The sequence below is a fragment of the Heptranchias perlo genome, chromosome 27 (genome assembly GCF_035084215.1).
Source record: "Heptranchias perlo isolate sHepPer1 chromosome 27, sHepPer1.hap1, whole genome shotgun sequence".
In the NCBI taxonomy this organism is placed as follows: Eukaryota; Metazoa; Chordata; class Chondrichthyes; order Hexanchiformes; family Hexanchidae; genus Heptranchias; species Heptranchias perlo.
Window position 1 is genome coordinate 6,910,854 of NC_090351.1, and position 15,228 is coordinate 6,926,081.

The 15,228-nt window shown below is 45.5% G+C and overlaps 2 protein-coding genes across 5 annotated transcripts in view; both read right to left on the bottom strand.

The window, feature by feature from the left end:
* tmem9 (transmembrane protein 9) overlaps window positions 1-15,228 on the bottom strand; it is a 571,911-nt gene that overhangs the window by 292,538 nt on the left and 264,145 nt on the right. The window lies entirely within an intron of this gene.
* The window catches only part of LOC137344364 (DENN domain-containing protein 2C-like), a 168,717-nt gene continuing 163,129 nt past the window's right edge, over window positions 9,641-15,228 (bottom strand). For 2 of the 3 annotated variants that reach the window (XM_068007257.1, XM_068007258.1), the window contains exon 20: window positions 9,641-14,962. In XM_068007257.1, the coding sequence (XP_067863358.1) occupies window positions 14,931-14,962 (32 nt within the window). In that variant the 3' untranslated portion in view covers window positions 9,641-14,930. The remainder of the gene's footprint in view (window positions 14,963-15,228) is intronic. The other variant, XR_010968335.1, reaches the window with a different exon arrangement.

Sequence of the window (15,228 nt, forward strand, 5' to 3'; positions counted from 1 at the left end):
ATCAACACTGGTTCAATGAGGAGTGTAGAAGAGCATGCCAGGAACAGCACCAGGTGTACCTAAAAATGAGGTGCCAACCTGGTGAAGCTACAACTCAGGACTACATGCATGCTAAACAGCGGAAGGAACATGCTATAGACAGAGCTAAGTGATTCCACAACCAACGGATCATATCAAAGCTCTGCAGTCCTGCCACATCCAGTCGTGAATGGTGGTGGACAATTAAACAACTAACGGGAGGAGGAGGCTCTGTAAACATCCCCATCTTCAATGATGGCGGAGTCCAGCACATGAGTGCAAAAGACAAGGCTGAAGCGTTTGCAACCACCTTCAACCAGAAGTGTCGAGTGGATGATCCATCTCGGCCTCCTCCCAATATCCCCACCATCACAGCAGCCAGTCTTCAGCCAATTCGATTCACTCCACGTGATATCAAGAAACGGCTGAGTGCACTGGATGCAGCAAAGGCTATGGGCCCCGACAACATCCCGGCTGTAGTACTGAAGATTTGTGTTCCAGAACTAGCTGCGCCTCTAGCCAAACTGTTCCAGTACAGCTACAACACTGGCATCTACCCGGCAATGTGGAAAATTGCCCAGGTATGTCCTTTCCACAAAAAGCAGGAGAAATCCAATCCGGCCAATTACTGCCCCATCAGTCTACTCTCAATCATCAGCAAAGTGATGGAAGGTGTCGTCGACAGTGCTATCAAGCGGCACTTACTCACCAATAACCTGCTCACCGAAGCTCAGTTTGGGTTCCGCCAGGACCACTCGGCTCCAGACCTCATTACAGCCTTGGTCCAAACATGGACAAAAGAGCTGAATTCCAGAGGTGAGGTGAGAGTGACTGACCTTGACATCAAGGCAGCATTTGACCGAGTGTGGCACCAAAGAGCCTTAATAAAATTGAAGTCAATGGTGGGAATCAGGGGGAAAACTTTCCAGTGGCTGGAGTCATACCTGGCACAAAGGAAGATGGTAGTGGTTGTTGGAGGCCAATCATCTCAGCCCCAGGACATTGCTGCAGGAGTTCCTCAGGGCAGTGTCCTAGGCCCAACCATCTTCAGCTGCTTCATCAATGACCTTCCCTCCATCATAAGGTCAGAAATGGGGACGTTCGCTGATGATTGCACAGTGTTATGTTCCATTCGCAACCCCTCAAATAATGAAGCAGTCCATGCCCGCATGCAGCAAGGCCTGTACAACATCCAGGCTTGGGCTGATAAGTGGCAAGTAACATTCGCACCAGACAAGTGCCAGGCAATGACCATCTCCAACAAGAGTCTAACCGCCTCCCCAAGACATTCAACGGCATTACCATCGCCGAATCCCCCACCATCAACATCCTGGGGGTTACCATTGACCAGAAACTTAACTGGACCAGCCACTTAAATACTGTGGCTACAAGAGCAGGTCAGAGGCTGGGTATTCTGCGGCGAGTGACTCACCCCCTGACACCCCAAAGCCTTTCCACCATCTACAAGGCACAAGTCAGGAGTGTGATGGAATACTCTCCACTTGCTTGGATGAGTGCAGCTCCAACAACACTCAAGAAGCTCGACACCATCCAGGACAAAGCAGCCCACTTGATTGGCACCCCATCCACCACCGTAAACATTCACTCCCTTCACCATCGGCACACAGTGGCTGCAGTGTGTACCGTCCACAGGATGCACTGCAGCAACTCGCCAAGGCTTCTTCGACAGCACCTCCCAAGCCCGCGACCTCTACCACCTAGAAGGACAAGAGCAGCAGGCACATGGGAACAACACCACCTGCACGTTACCCTCCAAGTCACACATCATCTCGACTTGGAAATATATCGCCGTTCCTTCATTGTCGCTGGGTCAAAATCCTGGAACTCCCTACCAAACAGTACTGTGGGAGAACCTTCACCACAAGGACTGCAGCAGTTTAAGAAGGTGGCTCACCACCTCCTTCTCAAGAGCAATTAGGGATGGGCAATAAATGCCGGCCTCGCCAGCGACGCCCACATCCCATGAACGAATAAAAAAAAAATTGAAGAATGGGAGCCCTTCAAGGAGGAGTTGCTTCGGGTACAGAGAATACACATTCCTATGAGGGGGAAAGGAAGGGCATCCAAAGCTAGAGCTCCCTGGATGACTAAAGATATAGAGATTAAAAAGAAACAGAAAAGGGAGGCTTATGACAAATGTAAGGTTCATAACACAATAGAGAACCAGGCTGAATACAGAACGTAGAGAGGAGATCTAAAAAAGGGAATAAGAGGGGCAAAGAGGAGGTATGGGAATAGATTAGCGGCTAACATAAAAGGGAACCCAAAAGTCTTTTATAAACATATAAATAGTAAAATGGTGGTCAAAGGAAGGGTGGGACCAATTAGGGACAAAAAAGGAGATCTTCTTGTGGAGGCAGAGGGCATGGCTGAGGCACTAAATAAATACTTCGCATCTGTCTTCACACTGTAGGAATAAAAATAGTTAAAGAGGAGGTACTTAAAAGATTGGCAGTACGCAAAGTAGAAAAATCACCTGGTCTAGTTGGGATGCATCCTAAGTTACTGAGGGAAGGGTGGAAATTGCGGAGGCTCTGGCCACAATCTTCCAATCCTCCTTAGATATGGGGACGGTGCTGGAGGACTGGAGGATTGCAAACATCACACCACTGTTCAAAAAAGGGGAGAGGGATAAACAAGTCAATTATAGCCAGTCAGCCTAACATTGGTGGTGGGGAAACTTTTAAAGACAATAATAACATAAGAACATAAGGAGTAGGCCATACGGCCCCTTGAGCCTGCTCCACTATTCAATAAGATCATGGCTGATTTTTGGCCTCAACTCTGCTTTCCTACCTGATCCCCATTTCCCTTGATTCCCCTGGACAATCTGGGACAAAATTAATTGGCACTTGGAAAAGTCTGGGCTAATAAATGAAAGTCAGCACAGATTTGTTAAAGGAAAATCGTATTTGACTAACTTGATTGAGTTCTTTGATGAAGTAACGGAGAGGGTTGATGAGGGTAGTGCGGTTGATGTTGTGTATATGGACTTTCAAGGCATTTGATAAAGTACCATATAATAGACTTGTTTGCAAAATTTAGGCCCATGGGATTAAAAGGACAGTGGCAGCGTGGATACAAAATTGGCTAAGGGACAGTAAGCAGAGAGTAGTGGTGAATGCTTATTTTTCAGACTGGAGGGAAGTATACAGTGGTGTTCCCCAGGGGTCAGTATTAGGACCACTGCTCTTTTTGATATATATTAATGACCTGGACTTGCTATAGAGGGTATAATTTCAAAGTTTGCAGATGACACAAAACCTGGAAATGTAGTAAACAATGTTGAGGATAGTAACAGACTTCAGGAGGACATAGACAGTCTGGTGAAATGGGCAGACACATGGCAGATGAAATTTAACTCAGAGAAGTGAGAAGTGATGCATTTTGGTAGGGAGAATGAGGAGAGGCAATATAAACTAAATGGTACAATTTTAAAGGGTATACAGCAACAGGGAGACCTGGGGGTGCACATACACAAATCTTTGAAAGTGGCAGGACAAGTTGAGAAGGCTGTTAACAAAGCATCCTGGGCTTTATTAATAGAGGCATAGAGTACAAAAGCAAGGAAGTTATGCTAAACCTTTATAAAACACTGGTTAGGCCTCAGCTCAAAGTGTGGAAGGGTTTAGGAAGGATATCAAGGCCTTAGAGAGGGTGCAGAAGAGATTTACTAGAATGGTACCAGGGATGAGGGACCACACGTGGTTATATGGAGAGACTGGAGAAGCTGGGGTTGTTCTCCTTAGAACAGAGAAGGTTAAGGGGAGATTTGATAGAAGTGTTCAAAATCATGAATGGTTTTGATTGAGTAAATAAGGTGAAACTGTTTCCAAAGGCAGAAAGATCGGTAACCAGAGGACACAGATTTAAGTGATCGGCAAAAGAGGCAGAGGTGACTTGAGGAAACTTTTTTTTAATGGAGCCAGTTGTTATGATCTGGAATGCACTGCCTGAAAGGGAGGTGGAAGCAGATTCAATAGTAACTTTCAAAATGGAATTGGATAAATATTTGAAGGGAAAAAAATTACAGGGTTATGGGGAAAGAGCAAGGGAGTGGGACTAATTGGATAGCTCTTTCAAAGTAGTACACAGGCTGTACCATGAATGAAGACGTTGCTTAAAACCTGTCCTAATGTCTCCTTCTTTGGCTCGGTGTCATTTTTAGTCTGATTTACACTCCTGTGAAGTGCCTTGGGACGTTTTACTACATTAAAGGTGCAATATAAATGCAAGTTGTTGTTGTTGTTATTGTTGAGCTTGGTGGATATATCGAGTAAAGCCCTAGCTCTGAGGCACAATGTCCCCGGCAGATTGACGCTGTATCTGAACGTACAACTTTATTTTTACTCATAGACTGTATTATTTTGTGGATCATTTATTACTACTTTAAAACAGTTCTAATTCAGATTTTACCATAATCTGTCTAGTTTTGATCTACAGGTAATTTATTTCTTGAGGAAAATGATCTCCCTTTGCTTTGGAACTTCTGATAATGAAGAAGATGGTGACACTCAGCGACAGAGTAAAGGTTTGAGCTGAGCAGGAAAAGGCCTCCCACCAGCTTCGAGGTCTTTCCTACTCGATCTCCCATGGAGTTGTGGAGGAAGAAGCTTAGGGCAAGGAACAGGAGCAGCAGGAAGAGCCAATGGGGAAAGAAGCCTTTGCTGAGAGGGACAACTGTGTAGCAGGAGACCTTCTCTTAACTTGAAAATGTGACAAGTCTTGTTGACATCTTCCCAAGATCCACATGCTGATGCCTTCACCAACGGTGCCTTACTCTTTCAAGGTAAATCACAAGTTTGCCATTCATTATCGCTGATGAAAGCTGCTCCCCAAACTTGGCAAGAACTCTGTGAACAAACAACAGTTGTAATACAATCATATTTCTAATCTCCAATTAGGGTGCGTGTGTGTTTGATTGAGAATGTGTGTGTGTGAAATAATCTGTGTCGGAGAGAATATGTTTGCACGTAGGTGTGTATGTATGCCTATGTGAGAGTATGTGTGTATGTGTATATGTGTATGTGTGTATATGTATGTGTGTATGTGTGTGTATGTGTGTGTGTGAGAGTATGTGTGTTTGAGGCAGAGAATGGCATGTCTTGAATTAGGTTCCCTCATTAAGTAGGTGATTACTTCATACTGAAACTTGCCGGTGCTGTAGGGTCAGTCTCAGTTCAAAGTTTCAGTGGTTATGACTTTAAAGTTGAATCACACATCCCTGCTTAACAAACAAAGGCTCAAACTAAGATTACTACAATATAAAATAAAATCAAAAGCAGGCCTACATTATCACACTTCAGCACACTCAGTCTGATTAACCCTTTCCTTACACACTGATACCCACACCTTTGACAGAGTCACTCTGGATTTCCAGAGTGTCTTCTTCATATGAGATAAAAGGCCTCTGCTCTGTCTGCTGTTACAGTTTGCCTTCTCCTTCAAAGAGTACAGAAAGTGAGAAGTAGCTATCGTTTCCATGACATACAGTAACACCCAAGTGTCAGCCTGCAGCCCATAATGGGTGTGAGCATAAGGTGCATTTGAAGGCAGCTACAATACGAGAGACCTTTTGTGCGCTACGTGCATGTGGGTGTGAGTGAAGGAATGCTTCTAGGCAAAGGGCATCCCACTGCCTCCTGGGTATTGATGGGAAACACTGAAAGTACTTGAAGAGAGTACAAGAGGTAATTCTAAGTGGCAGACATTGTTAGTATAGTGCAATAATAAAGGGTCTTACCTTGGCTGACCTGTCAATGTTATGAACCTTCTTTCCGCAGCGTTTCCAGATGTGTTGAGTGGTGGGATTGGCAGTGACAGATGTGGCGACCTGCTCCCATTGCTCCTGGGCAGCCCCTGTCCAAAGGCCTTCTCTGCCTCATTCCTAACAGGACTTTCACTGGCCCCATCCTTAGCCATTCTTTGGCTTCCTGTGCTCCTTCTTGACTTGTTAGCCTCCTGAAGTATGGCTTCATTGTCAAGTAATGCAGTGCTTGCCCCTGTAAGCTGCAGCCGGATTTTAAATCCTGCAGCAGCACATGGTTTCCTGCCTGCACCAATGAGCAAGCTTCCAGCCAGAGGCATATCTGCTACTTGGAGCTTGCTCAGAATATTGTAATGAGGCCAAGCCCTAAATTTACATGTCGGGTGGGCATGAATCGTGCTGGGCTCCACATCTAGTCAGGCTCACGTCCAGTAGGAAGATCTAGTCCATAGTGTCGGACTGAGATTGGCTGTTAGTATGTAGTGAGAATTACTGTCTCCGATAACTGGTATAATTTGATTTGTATTAATCAACGTATTTATTTTGGCTCATAGAAAGTTACAGCACAGAATCAGGCCATCTAGTCTATTCCCACTTTCCTGTTCGCTCCCCCTACCCTTTAATATTCTTCTTCATTAAGCAACTATCTACGTCCTCCGTTTTAGAGTGTTTATGGATTGTAGTATAGGCCCTATCATTAGGCAGAGGAGAACAAGTGGATCCACTATTACTGTTCCTGGAAATTGATCTAACTATTAACGGTTGCTGTATTTCACAGTGCTGTTCAATAATGATATTAATCTAAATTGTCATGAGCTTGATTTTCTGGTGTCAGAAACTACAAGACTCCGTCTTTAGAGGGTCACCAGCATGTTGCTTCAGTAGTAGTTTGGGGCAGAGATCACTGGTCACTGTTCTTTTAATTAAAAATAAATTAAAATGTGACCTTGCGGGGCTGTGAGAGAACATTCCATTGTCCACGGCATCATGAGGTCAAGTCCAGGGTCATTTCAAGAACTGCAAAGCTTTTAAACTTTACATCTTAGGTGAGCTGATGATATCATCAGTTACACAGTGAGCACTGAGGAAGAACTGGATGATGTCATCACAACACAGCGTTGCTCGGTTACAGAACTCCATCATAGAGCAGTGTGAGGTCATAAGTGGAGGCCACCAGCATTCATTGAACAGTTTTAATGTTACCGCAGCAACTCCTATTTACAAATTATAAGGTGGTTTCTTATGAACTCTTTTTCCGTTGGGCTAACAAGATTGGTATAACTCCCTTAGTTATCTTATCAATAATTCCACTCTTGTTACATATAATTGCTATTCCACCAAGCAAAACCTTTAATTTTAAGTATGGCTGTGATTCTATACCGTCCAGCACAGTGTAATTCCCCTATTCTCCAGAAACCCCAATTAAAGACAGTATTTGTCCAGATGTTTTTCTTTAGCAAGATCAACTTTTGTCTTTGCACCCAGTGTCAGTGATCACAGCTCCCTGATACTTAGGGTCCAGTATGAATATATATATCGGATTAATTACAGACTCAATCCCAACACTGGGTGCAGATTGAGCATCAATTCTGTGAACATGGACTCAGCTCTCTACTTTCAGGTGAGATAGCCGTCTCTGTACTGCTTCTGACAGTAGCAAAAAAAGTAGGCAGGCTGTTGGACACCCGTTAAGGGCCACCGAAACTGCTGTGGGGAGCAGAAGTTTCCACATCTCTCTGGTAGACAAGCAGAGCAGGAAAGCCCCGTTCACAGGCCTCGCTACATCAGAGCTGGCGGATGCTGTGCTCGGTCGGCAATGAACAATATTTGATTCACTAGGATGTACAATGCCTGGGCTCCATTGACAGTATACATTGAAGATGGTGACTTGGAGAGGTAACAAAGTGTCCCTGATAGCGTCACCAACTCCGATTGGATGTCTTCCTGGAGGTTTCATCACATGACCTCCCGCCACTAATAGATCCGCCCAATCAAACAGACATTTTCCCCTTATTTCCTGTATTTTTACCACAAATAAACTGAAGTGTTCAAAGAAAGTGAATAAAACACAATTTTTTTTATTGCCCTTATGATTTTTCTCCTGGGTTGCTTGCAACAGTGTCCAGAAGATTAATCTTTAATTCCTGGAGACTCCAGGACAATCCTGGAGAGTTGGCAACCTAATCCCTGACCCAACAGTAGTGCTAATGAGATGCAAAACCTTCAGTGACAATAAGTCACGAGAGCGAGTGAATGAAAGTCTGCAGTGTCTGATAAAGGAAAGCAAGCTCGATTTGGCCAGCCCATAGCATTTGAAACATCCTGCTGCTATAGGCACAGCTGCCATTTACGGAGTCTTAAAGGGAAGAAAAAAGTGAGAGGGGGGTTTTCATCAAAGTTATAGCATTAAAGAAGGGTTTGTAAACTGTGAATGAGCAGAGGCGCTGCAGCAGTCTGCAGGGAGGCCCTGCCCTGCCCGTTTAATCTCGATGATATTTTGCATCCAAGGTTGCTGGAAGTGGGAGATGGAAACGGTGTGGCGCCCTCTACAGGGCATCTGGGACCTGGGTGAACAGGGCAAGAAACTGTGTATCTCCTTAATCAATAGAATAGTTTATCTCCTTAATCAATCGGATTGAAAGGTTTTGAAATTAACAGCACAAGGTAAGTGTAAGTTGGAGTGGGTGAATTCTATGTCAAATCAGGTACAGAAAGAGAAATAACACGAGGGAAAGAAAGATTGGATTGAGAGGAAAAAAGAGACAGAAAAAAAAGTTAATTTTAAATTTTACAAAAAAATCTCCATCAACAATTAAAATCTGAATGAATGAAACTCCACACTTGTAATAGTTAATTTTCAGTGCCAGAGAAATTGACTGGCAGTAATTGACACTTCTCTCATCCTTAAAAGGGTAATTAGACTTGAAATTACTTGACTTTCTGTGGCAAGTTTAGTTTGTATCTACCGTGCAAATACAGGAACTTCATGCCATTCAATGCATTTCAATGGTGAGTCAGACGGTGAGTCAGACGGCGAGATGCCGTTTTCGCAAAGCTAACAGCGGAGCGGCACATCTGGGACAACAACTTTTGGATTTCCGCGTTTAACCGCGCACCTGCTCTTGCCTGAAATTGCTGTACCACTTGTGCATAAATAACGGTGAACGCCATTAGCCTCAACGTTATTTTGACAGTAAATTCTGGGCCTATAAATAATAAGCAATTCGTTAGCTTGTCTCAATGATTGAAAAGCACCTGACACCCATTACATTGGAAATTCTTTGATCCATTTTTTGGCTCTGAACAGGCAGATATTAGACGCTGGGACACAGGCGAGCAGAGACTCTGTGTACTAATGCTCATACAATGAGAAGGTTTATGTTTGATGCATATTATCTAACTCCCCCAATGAGAGCTCGTGTGATGAGGAGGTTTATGCATGATGCACATGAACTAACTCCCCAGTGACTCTCTGTCTAGGCTCTCCGTGTGAAGAATGACTGTGTTGGCGTGGTTTTGGAGCTCGCTCGCAATCTTGGGACCACGAGAGTCGTCCCCTTCAGCACAGGTGGGGAGAAATTTAGAAAAGGAGAGGAAACGTTGGACTCCATTCCTGGCACTGGGTGAGTGTTCTCGGCTCTCTCACAGGTCTGGGCATTGGGACCATCGGCTGTATTGGAGTGGTCCGACTCCAGGATCAGTGGCACTAGATCAGGCAGTCCGCTAATTCTGGAAGAGGAGAAGACGACAACCCATAATCGGGGCTGAAGTGAGCACAGCAACAACAATCGAAGAGGGCCGAGAAAAATCGCATAGCTGAGGATACGAAGGGTGTTCGTTCAAATGTTTATTTCCTTACAGTTCACATGTAAACAATGTATGTTACAGTTACTTGTCCTACATACATACAGAGAGAACACTCAGCCCTGCAGCACTGAGAGGCATCAGTGTCTCATCACATTACAGGGACACAATGCTGCAAGGGACCCTCCTTCACTGTAAACATGTAGACGTGAGACCTCTGCCTCAGTGCACCAAGCAGTGGAATTAGTGGTTTTCTGACCTCTGAGAATCAGTTTAGTACATCGACATTTCCACTGCAGTCATCTTACACCAACACACAATCATCAGCTCTGTTCTGTACTGAGCTCCCACTGTCGTTCAGGACTTTGTAGCACCTGGCTACATCCCTTATTTTAAAAAACATTAGCAGAGACCTTTAAAGAGCTCAGAGGCAGGGGGAAAAGCAATGAATGGGCCAGCCAGAGAGAATGAACTGTCGCACGTTCCCAGGGGTGATGGAAAGACTTACACATTTATATAGCACCTTTCACAACCTCAGGACGTCCCAAAGTGCTTTACAACCAATGATGTACTTTTTTTGAAGTGCAGTCACTGTTGTAATGTAAGAAACATGTAGGACTATGAACCACCACCTAATATTACCAGCTGTACACCACTGAATTGAATGTGAAGTGAATCAAGGGGGAACTCAAATTGTGCAAAGTCAATTAAAAAGTTAGGCTGAGCTCCAGGGAGACAAGTCACATGTACCTGCATGTGCTCTTTTCACTTGAAGCAATTAGGGTAAATAAAGGTTAACTTGCCGAGTATTGAAGAAGCAAATCAGACAGATTGCGTGCGGAGAGGAGGCTGAATTTATTTTTTTCCTTCGATGCTGCGAGGTGAAGAGTTTGTTTTTAGTGTTTTGTTGAGGTCGTTGATGTGCTACTTGCTGTGGCGAGATCCTCACTGGTTATTCCAACCTCACCTCAGCTGGGATCGAACACTCTAATGGATACTTCTGCCCTGCTCGTGGGGTTAAACGGAATGCTCCTTTGCATCAATCATGACTCAAAACAAGCTGCTGTTTCTCAGTAATTGGATTTAGAACAGCTCCATTTTGCCCTTTCTTCGCTTTAGGGCAAAACTACTATCTAACTAAGGAAGTTCCACTGCATTGTGTCATCAAATTAGATTATTCTAGCACAGCCATTTCTCCCGGTGAGAATAAATATTCACTCATTTGTTCCGGGGGAGGGGGAGCAAAAGGATTGCAATTAAAACGGAAACGAGATAACCAACCCCCAAATGGTTTAGGTGGGTCAACGGCGCAAAACTGAGTCACTCAGACCAGAGTGTCACTTGGGGGATGCTGCAATTGGCTTCAGCATTCCTGGGGTAGGGAGGACGAGATCAAAAATACTCAGCCACGGCTCCTGCTCACTATCCAGTGGCCCCTACACGTATAGATGTTGGATGAGGGCAGGATCAGGTTTAGCTGTGTCTCCCTCATTGTTGAATAGCTGTCACTGGTGGTCTAGGCTCACATATGGCTGAGATGCCAAGAGGACTGCTGGTCTCGTGTCACTGTATCAGACCGAGTGTCATTAGCGTCAGCCAATTAGGGGAGGGGAGAACGTTGGGGAGAAAGCCACAAGACTCTAGTATTGGTTTTAATAAAGCGAAACTTCAATGATCCAGCTCTACAGAACGGGTAAAGGCAGGGCGGAGCTCCCAGTCTGTCAAACTCCGCTGAACACAAGAAGCAGGAGTCCACTATGACTGGAAGCGATCAGTCATTACCCACACTGGCAGCTGGATGGCGACGTCTTCAAACTGCTCCATAAATCACGTTATTAAATAAAGTTTCCTTTCAAAACACGGAGGAAAAGGAAGTTAGATTCGTAATCATTGAGCAGAAGGCAAAATATTGTACAAGCTCCCCAGGGCCCTAATCATAGGACTGAGAATCCAGATGGTTTTGATAGCCTGTAAAACGGCAGTTAAAGGTTGCATGGGCCAGGAGTTCGAGTCCATCTCTCAGTGTTATAGACACCTGAAGTGCTATTGACATGGTCACTCTGCGTAAGGGCTTGGGCCTGGGCTTAATGTTTGAAATGTAAGGAGTGGCTCTGGTAAGGGCTTGGACCTGGAATATAAGGGGTGACCCTGGTAAGGGCTTGGACCTGGAATGTAAGGAGTGGTCAGGTAAGGGCCTGGGCCTGGAATGTAAGGAGTGACCTTGGTAAGGGCCTGGGCCTGGAATGTAAGGAGTGACCTTGGTAAGGGCTTGGACCTGGAATGTAAGGAGTGACCTTGGTAAGGGCTTGGGCCTGGGCTTAATGTTTGCAATGTAAGGAGTGACTCTGGTAAGGGCCTGGGCCTGGGCCTGGAATGTAAGGAGTGACCTTGGTAAGAGCTTGGACCTGGAATGTAAGGAGTGACCTTGGTAAGGGCTTGGGCCTGGGCTTAATGTTTGCAATGTAAGGAGTGACTCTGGTAAGGGCCTGGGCCTGGGCCTGGAATGTAAGGAGTAACAGGGGTTACTAACTCTGGTTGGGCATATTGCTGCAGGTTTCATCACATGAGCTCCTGCCTCCAAATGCCCCACCCAGTAAAACAGCCTCCGACCTCCTCCCCACCCCCACATCACGAATATTTTTTATAACTAATAAATGAAAGTGTTCAAAGAAATTGAAAAAAAAAAATCAATTTTTTCAATGCTCCATGATTTTTCTCCTGAGTTGCTCGTAGCAGTGTCCAGGAGGTTAATCTTCAATTCCTGGAGTCTCCAGGGCAATCCTGGAGGGTTGGCAACCCTAGAAGTGACCCTGATAAGGTTGTGGGTCTTGGCTCTGGAATGTAAGGAGCAACTGTGCTAAAGGCCTACGCACAGGCTTTGACTCTGCAGTGGATATATCATTGATATCTAGAGTAACTGGAAGGTACACTACCAGTATAACCCCTGGTCTCCAGTGCATCCATTGGTATCTGGAATGGCTTTGGGTGTGGGCCAAGGCTTGGGCTTTGAAGTGTGTGTATCAGTAACTCCAGTAGACTTGCTCCTGGTACATGCCCTCACTCTGCAGCATGTGTATCAGTGTCTGGAGAGACTGCAGAAACACATATCCTGTATGAGGTCTGTCGCCAGGGCTGTTTGCCCCGTGTAGGTTCCGAGAGGAGCCCAGACTCTCTTTCCTTCTCTGGATACTCACTCCTGGTACGATCAGACATGGCCTATTGCCACTCAGTGATTCTCTAAATTGGACCCGGTCATGGTGGGATCCACCAGTCACTGACTACATCAAATGAAAGCTCTCAGTGCCTCGGTCCAATGAGCTCAGAGCTGTACGTCACTGGAAATGCAGAATTTAAACTTTACTATACTAGCTTGTAAAAATCATTACAAAAACCAATAAAACCCTTCCACGGTCTGCTGTAAGTTAATCTCACTCAGCATCCGAGGCCTGGGGGAGCACCAGGTACACCTGCCATAGGTGAACATAGTGTTTACCGAAAGCCCCCCAACCCCAGAGCATGGGTTGCCTCCCACCCCGCTAACTGTGCAGTAAACCCATTAATCTGCCTTATACAGCCCGTGCTTGTGCAGTTATCTGTGCAGCTCCCACTGAGGCTCAGTGAGTACAGGCACCACCTTACATGGCATTAAACCATACAGAGCAGGAAGAACACAGGTTCGAGTCCCAGTCTGCGCTCTTAACTGATCTCATTCAGGATGGAGATGGGGTTTCCCAATTGGCTTCAGTCTCCATGGGCTGTATGGAGCAAAGGAGGGAGGGGAAATCAAAGAGAGCTGCTGATCCTTATCGCTATCTAGTGACACGAGGGTGAGAGAGAGTGAGTGTGGATGGGTAGCTGTGGATGCCAGTCAGGTGAGAACGAGCACGGGCCTGATTCCCAACTGTTGAACGCCCTGTCAACAATCAGAATCCAGGCTGTCACGTGAAGGTGACCAGTTGAGCGGGGTATTAGGGGGCATCCAGGAGCAGCACTCCAACATAAACCAGGACAGGGGAGGAATGCGCATGATACTCATGATTAAAAAAAGATGAGACACAGTGTAAATCACTGCTGGCAAAGGGTATTATAGCCTGTAACTATGGCCTTCCTTTAGACATGGGCTTAACTTATATGGAAAAACAAGAAATTTCTATTGAGAACAAACAGGACTTTCAGTAATAGTCTCCCAGTGAGGCCTAGGGCATGGACACTGAGTAAGCAAGTGAGTGATATTCCCTGCAGCAGCTCACTGATACGCTGCACTTTTCAAAGAAAAAACACCTATTTCACAGATGGACTAAGTTAGAAAAATTATTAAAACGATGACATTTTTGACCGTGGAAGGGAGCAGTGATTGGAGAACTGTCCTTTCATCTCTCGTACCCAGGTTCAGAGCGCCTGAAGGTGGCGAGGCGGGGAATCACCCTCTGGCGGCTGCTGAGAGTCTCAGACTGACTGCAGACAGGAATTCACACATGGCACTGCCATCCTATTCAGCCCCATTTGGTAATCTCACTCATAAAAGGAAACATTAGAGCTGTAGCATGAGGATGGGCATTAGGCACCTTGTCAGGGTTGTGTAGAGGGGGGGGGAGGTGGGCTACACTCCCAGGTAAAACGGGACCATGTAAATGGCCTCAATAGCACTTAGTCTCACATATATCTATGATCCAGGTACTCAGTCATTATCATATCAATCACTTCAAACAGGAACCATGACCTAATCACAGGTTCAAATCAGAAAAAGGCACATTTAGGATTGGTGTCAGGAAGTCCTTCTTTACACCAAGAGTGACTGACACGTGGAGTGGACTTTAGGCTAGAATCAGTTGGATGCTGTGGGGTCAGGTCTGTTTGGGTGGAAGAGCCAACACTGGTCCAATGGCCTCTTTTATTCACATCTATCTCGTGATTGATCTTCCGATTCATTTCGTTTCTCCGAAGCTGGGCAGAGAGGACCTGAAATGGACGCGCCCTTATATGGAGTGCTGGCATTCTTCAGTGTCAGAAGAGGGTACGAAATCCAGTATCTGTTACTAGGATACCGCCATGCTTGCAATCCCAGCGTAGTGAAGTGTGTGTGTGCATGTGTGTGTGCATGCATGTGTGCGTGCATGCATGCATGCATGCATGCGTGTGCAAATTACCAGCTCCGTGCAAATCATACGAGCCAGGCTCATCCAGCCACCCAAATGACCAGCAAAGGCAGGTGCTGGAGTGGGGGGAAGCTGTGGGGAGTCACTCACACTGTGCACGGTTACAAGATGCTTGGTTATGGAATCCTCCGGGTGGTGGAATGTTCATATCACTCGATCTGGTTTCACTTCTTGGAAAGAAATTTCATCTTATTCCCTGTTAATGAGAAAAGCTCGAGTTACTGGAGGTGTAGGGGTGTCAATGGCCAGAAGAGTAATCACTCAGGGAGCTCTCATTGTTACAAGTTATACACTCTGCTCTCTTCTGCTTCTTGGCTTGCTCAGCCTATCTTTTCCCCCTTCTTCCTCCAGTAAAATTGGGCGGAACAGTGCATTTATACAATTGCAGAGTTCAGGAAGAATATCAAATAATACCTGTGATTATCTAGAGTTTCATCATATCAAAATGCTTCAAGCTCTTGA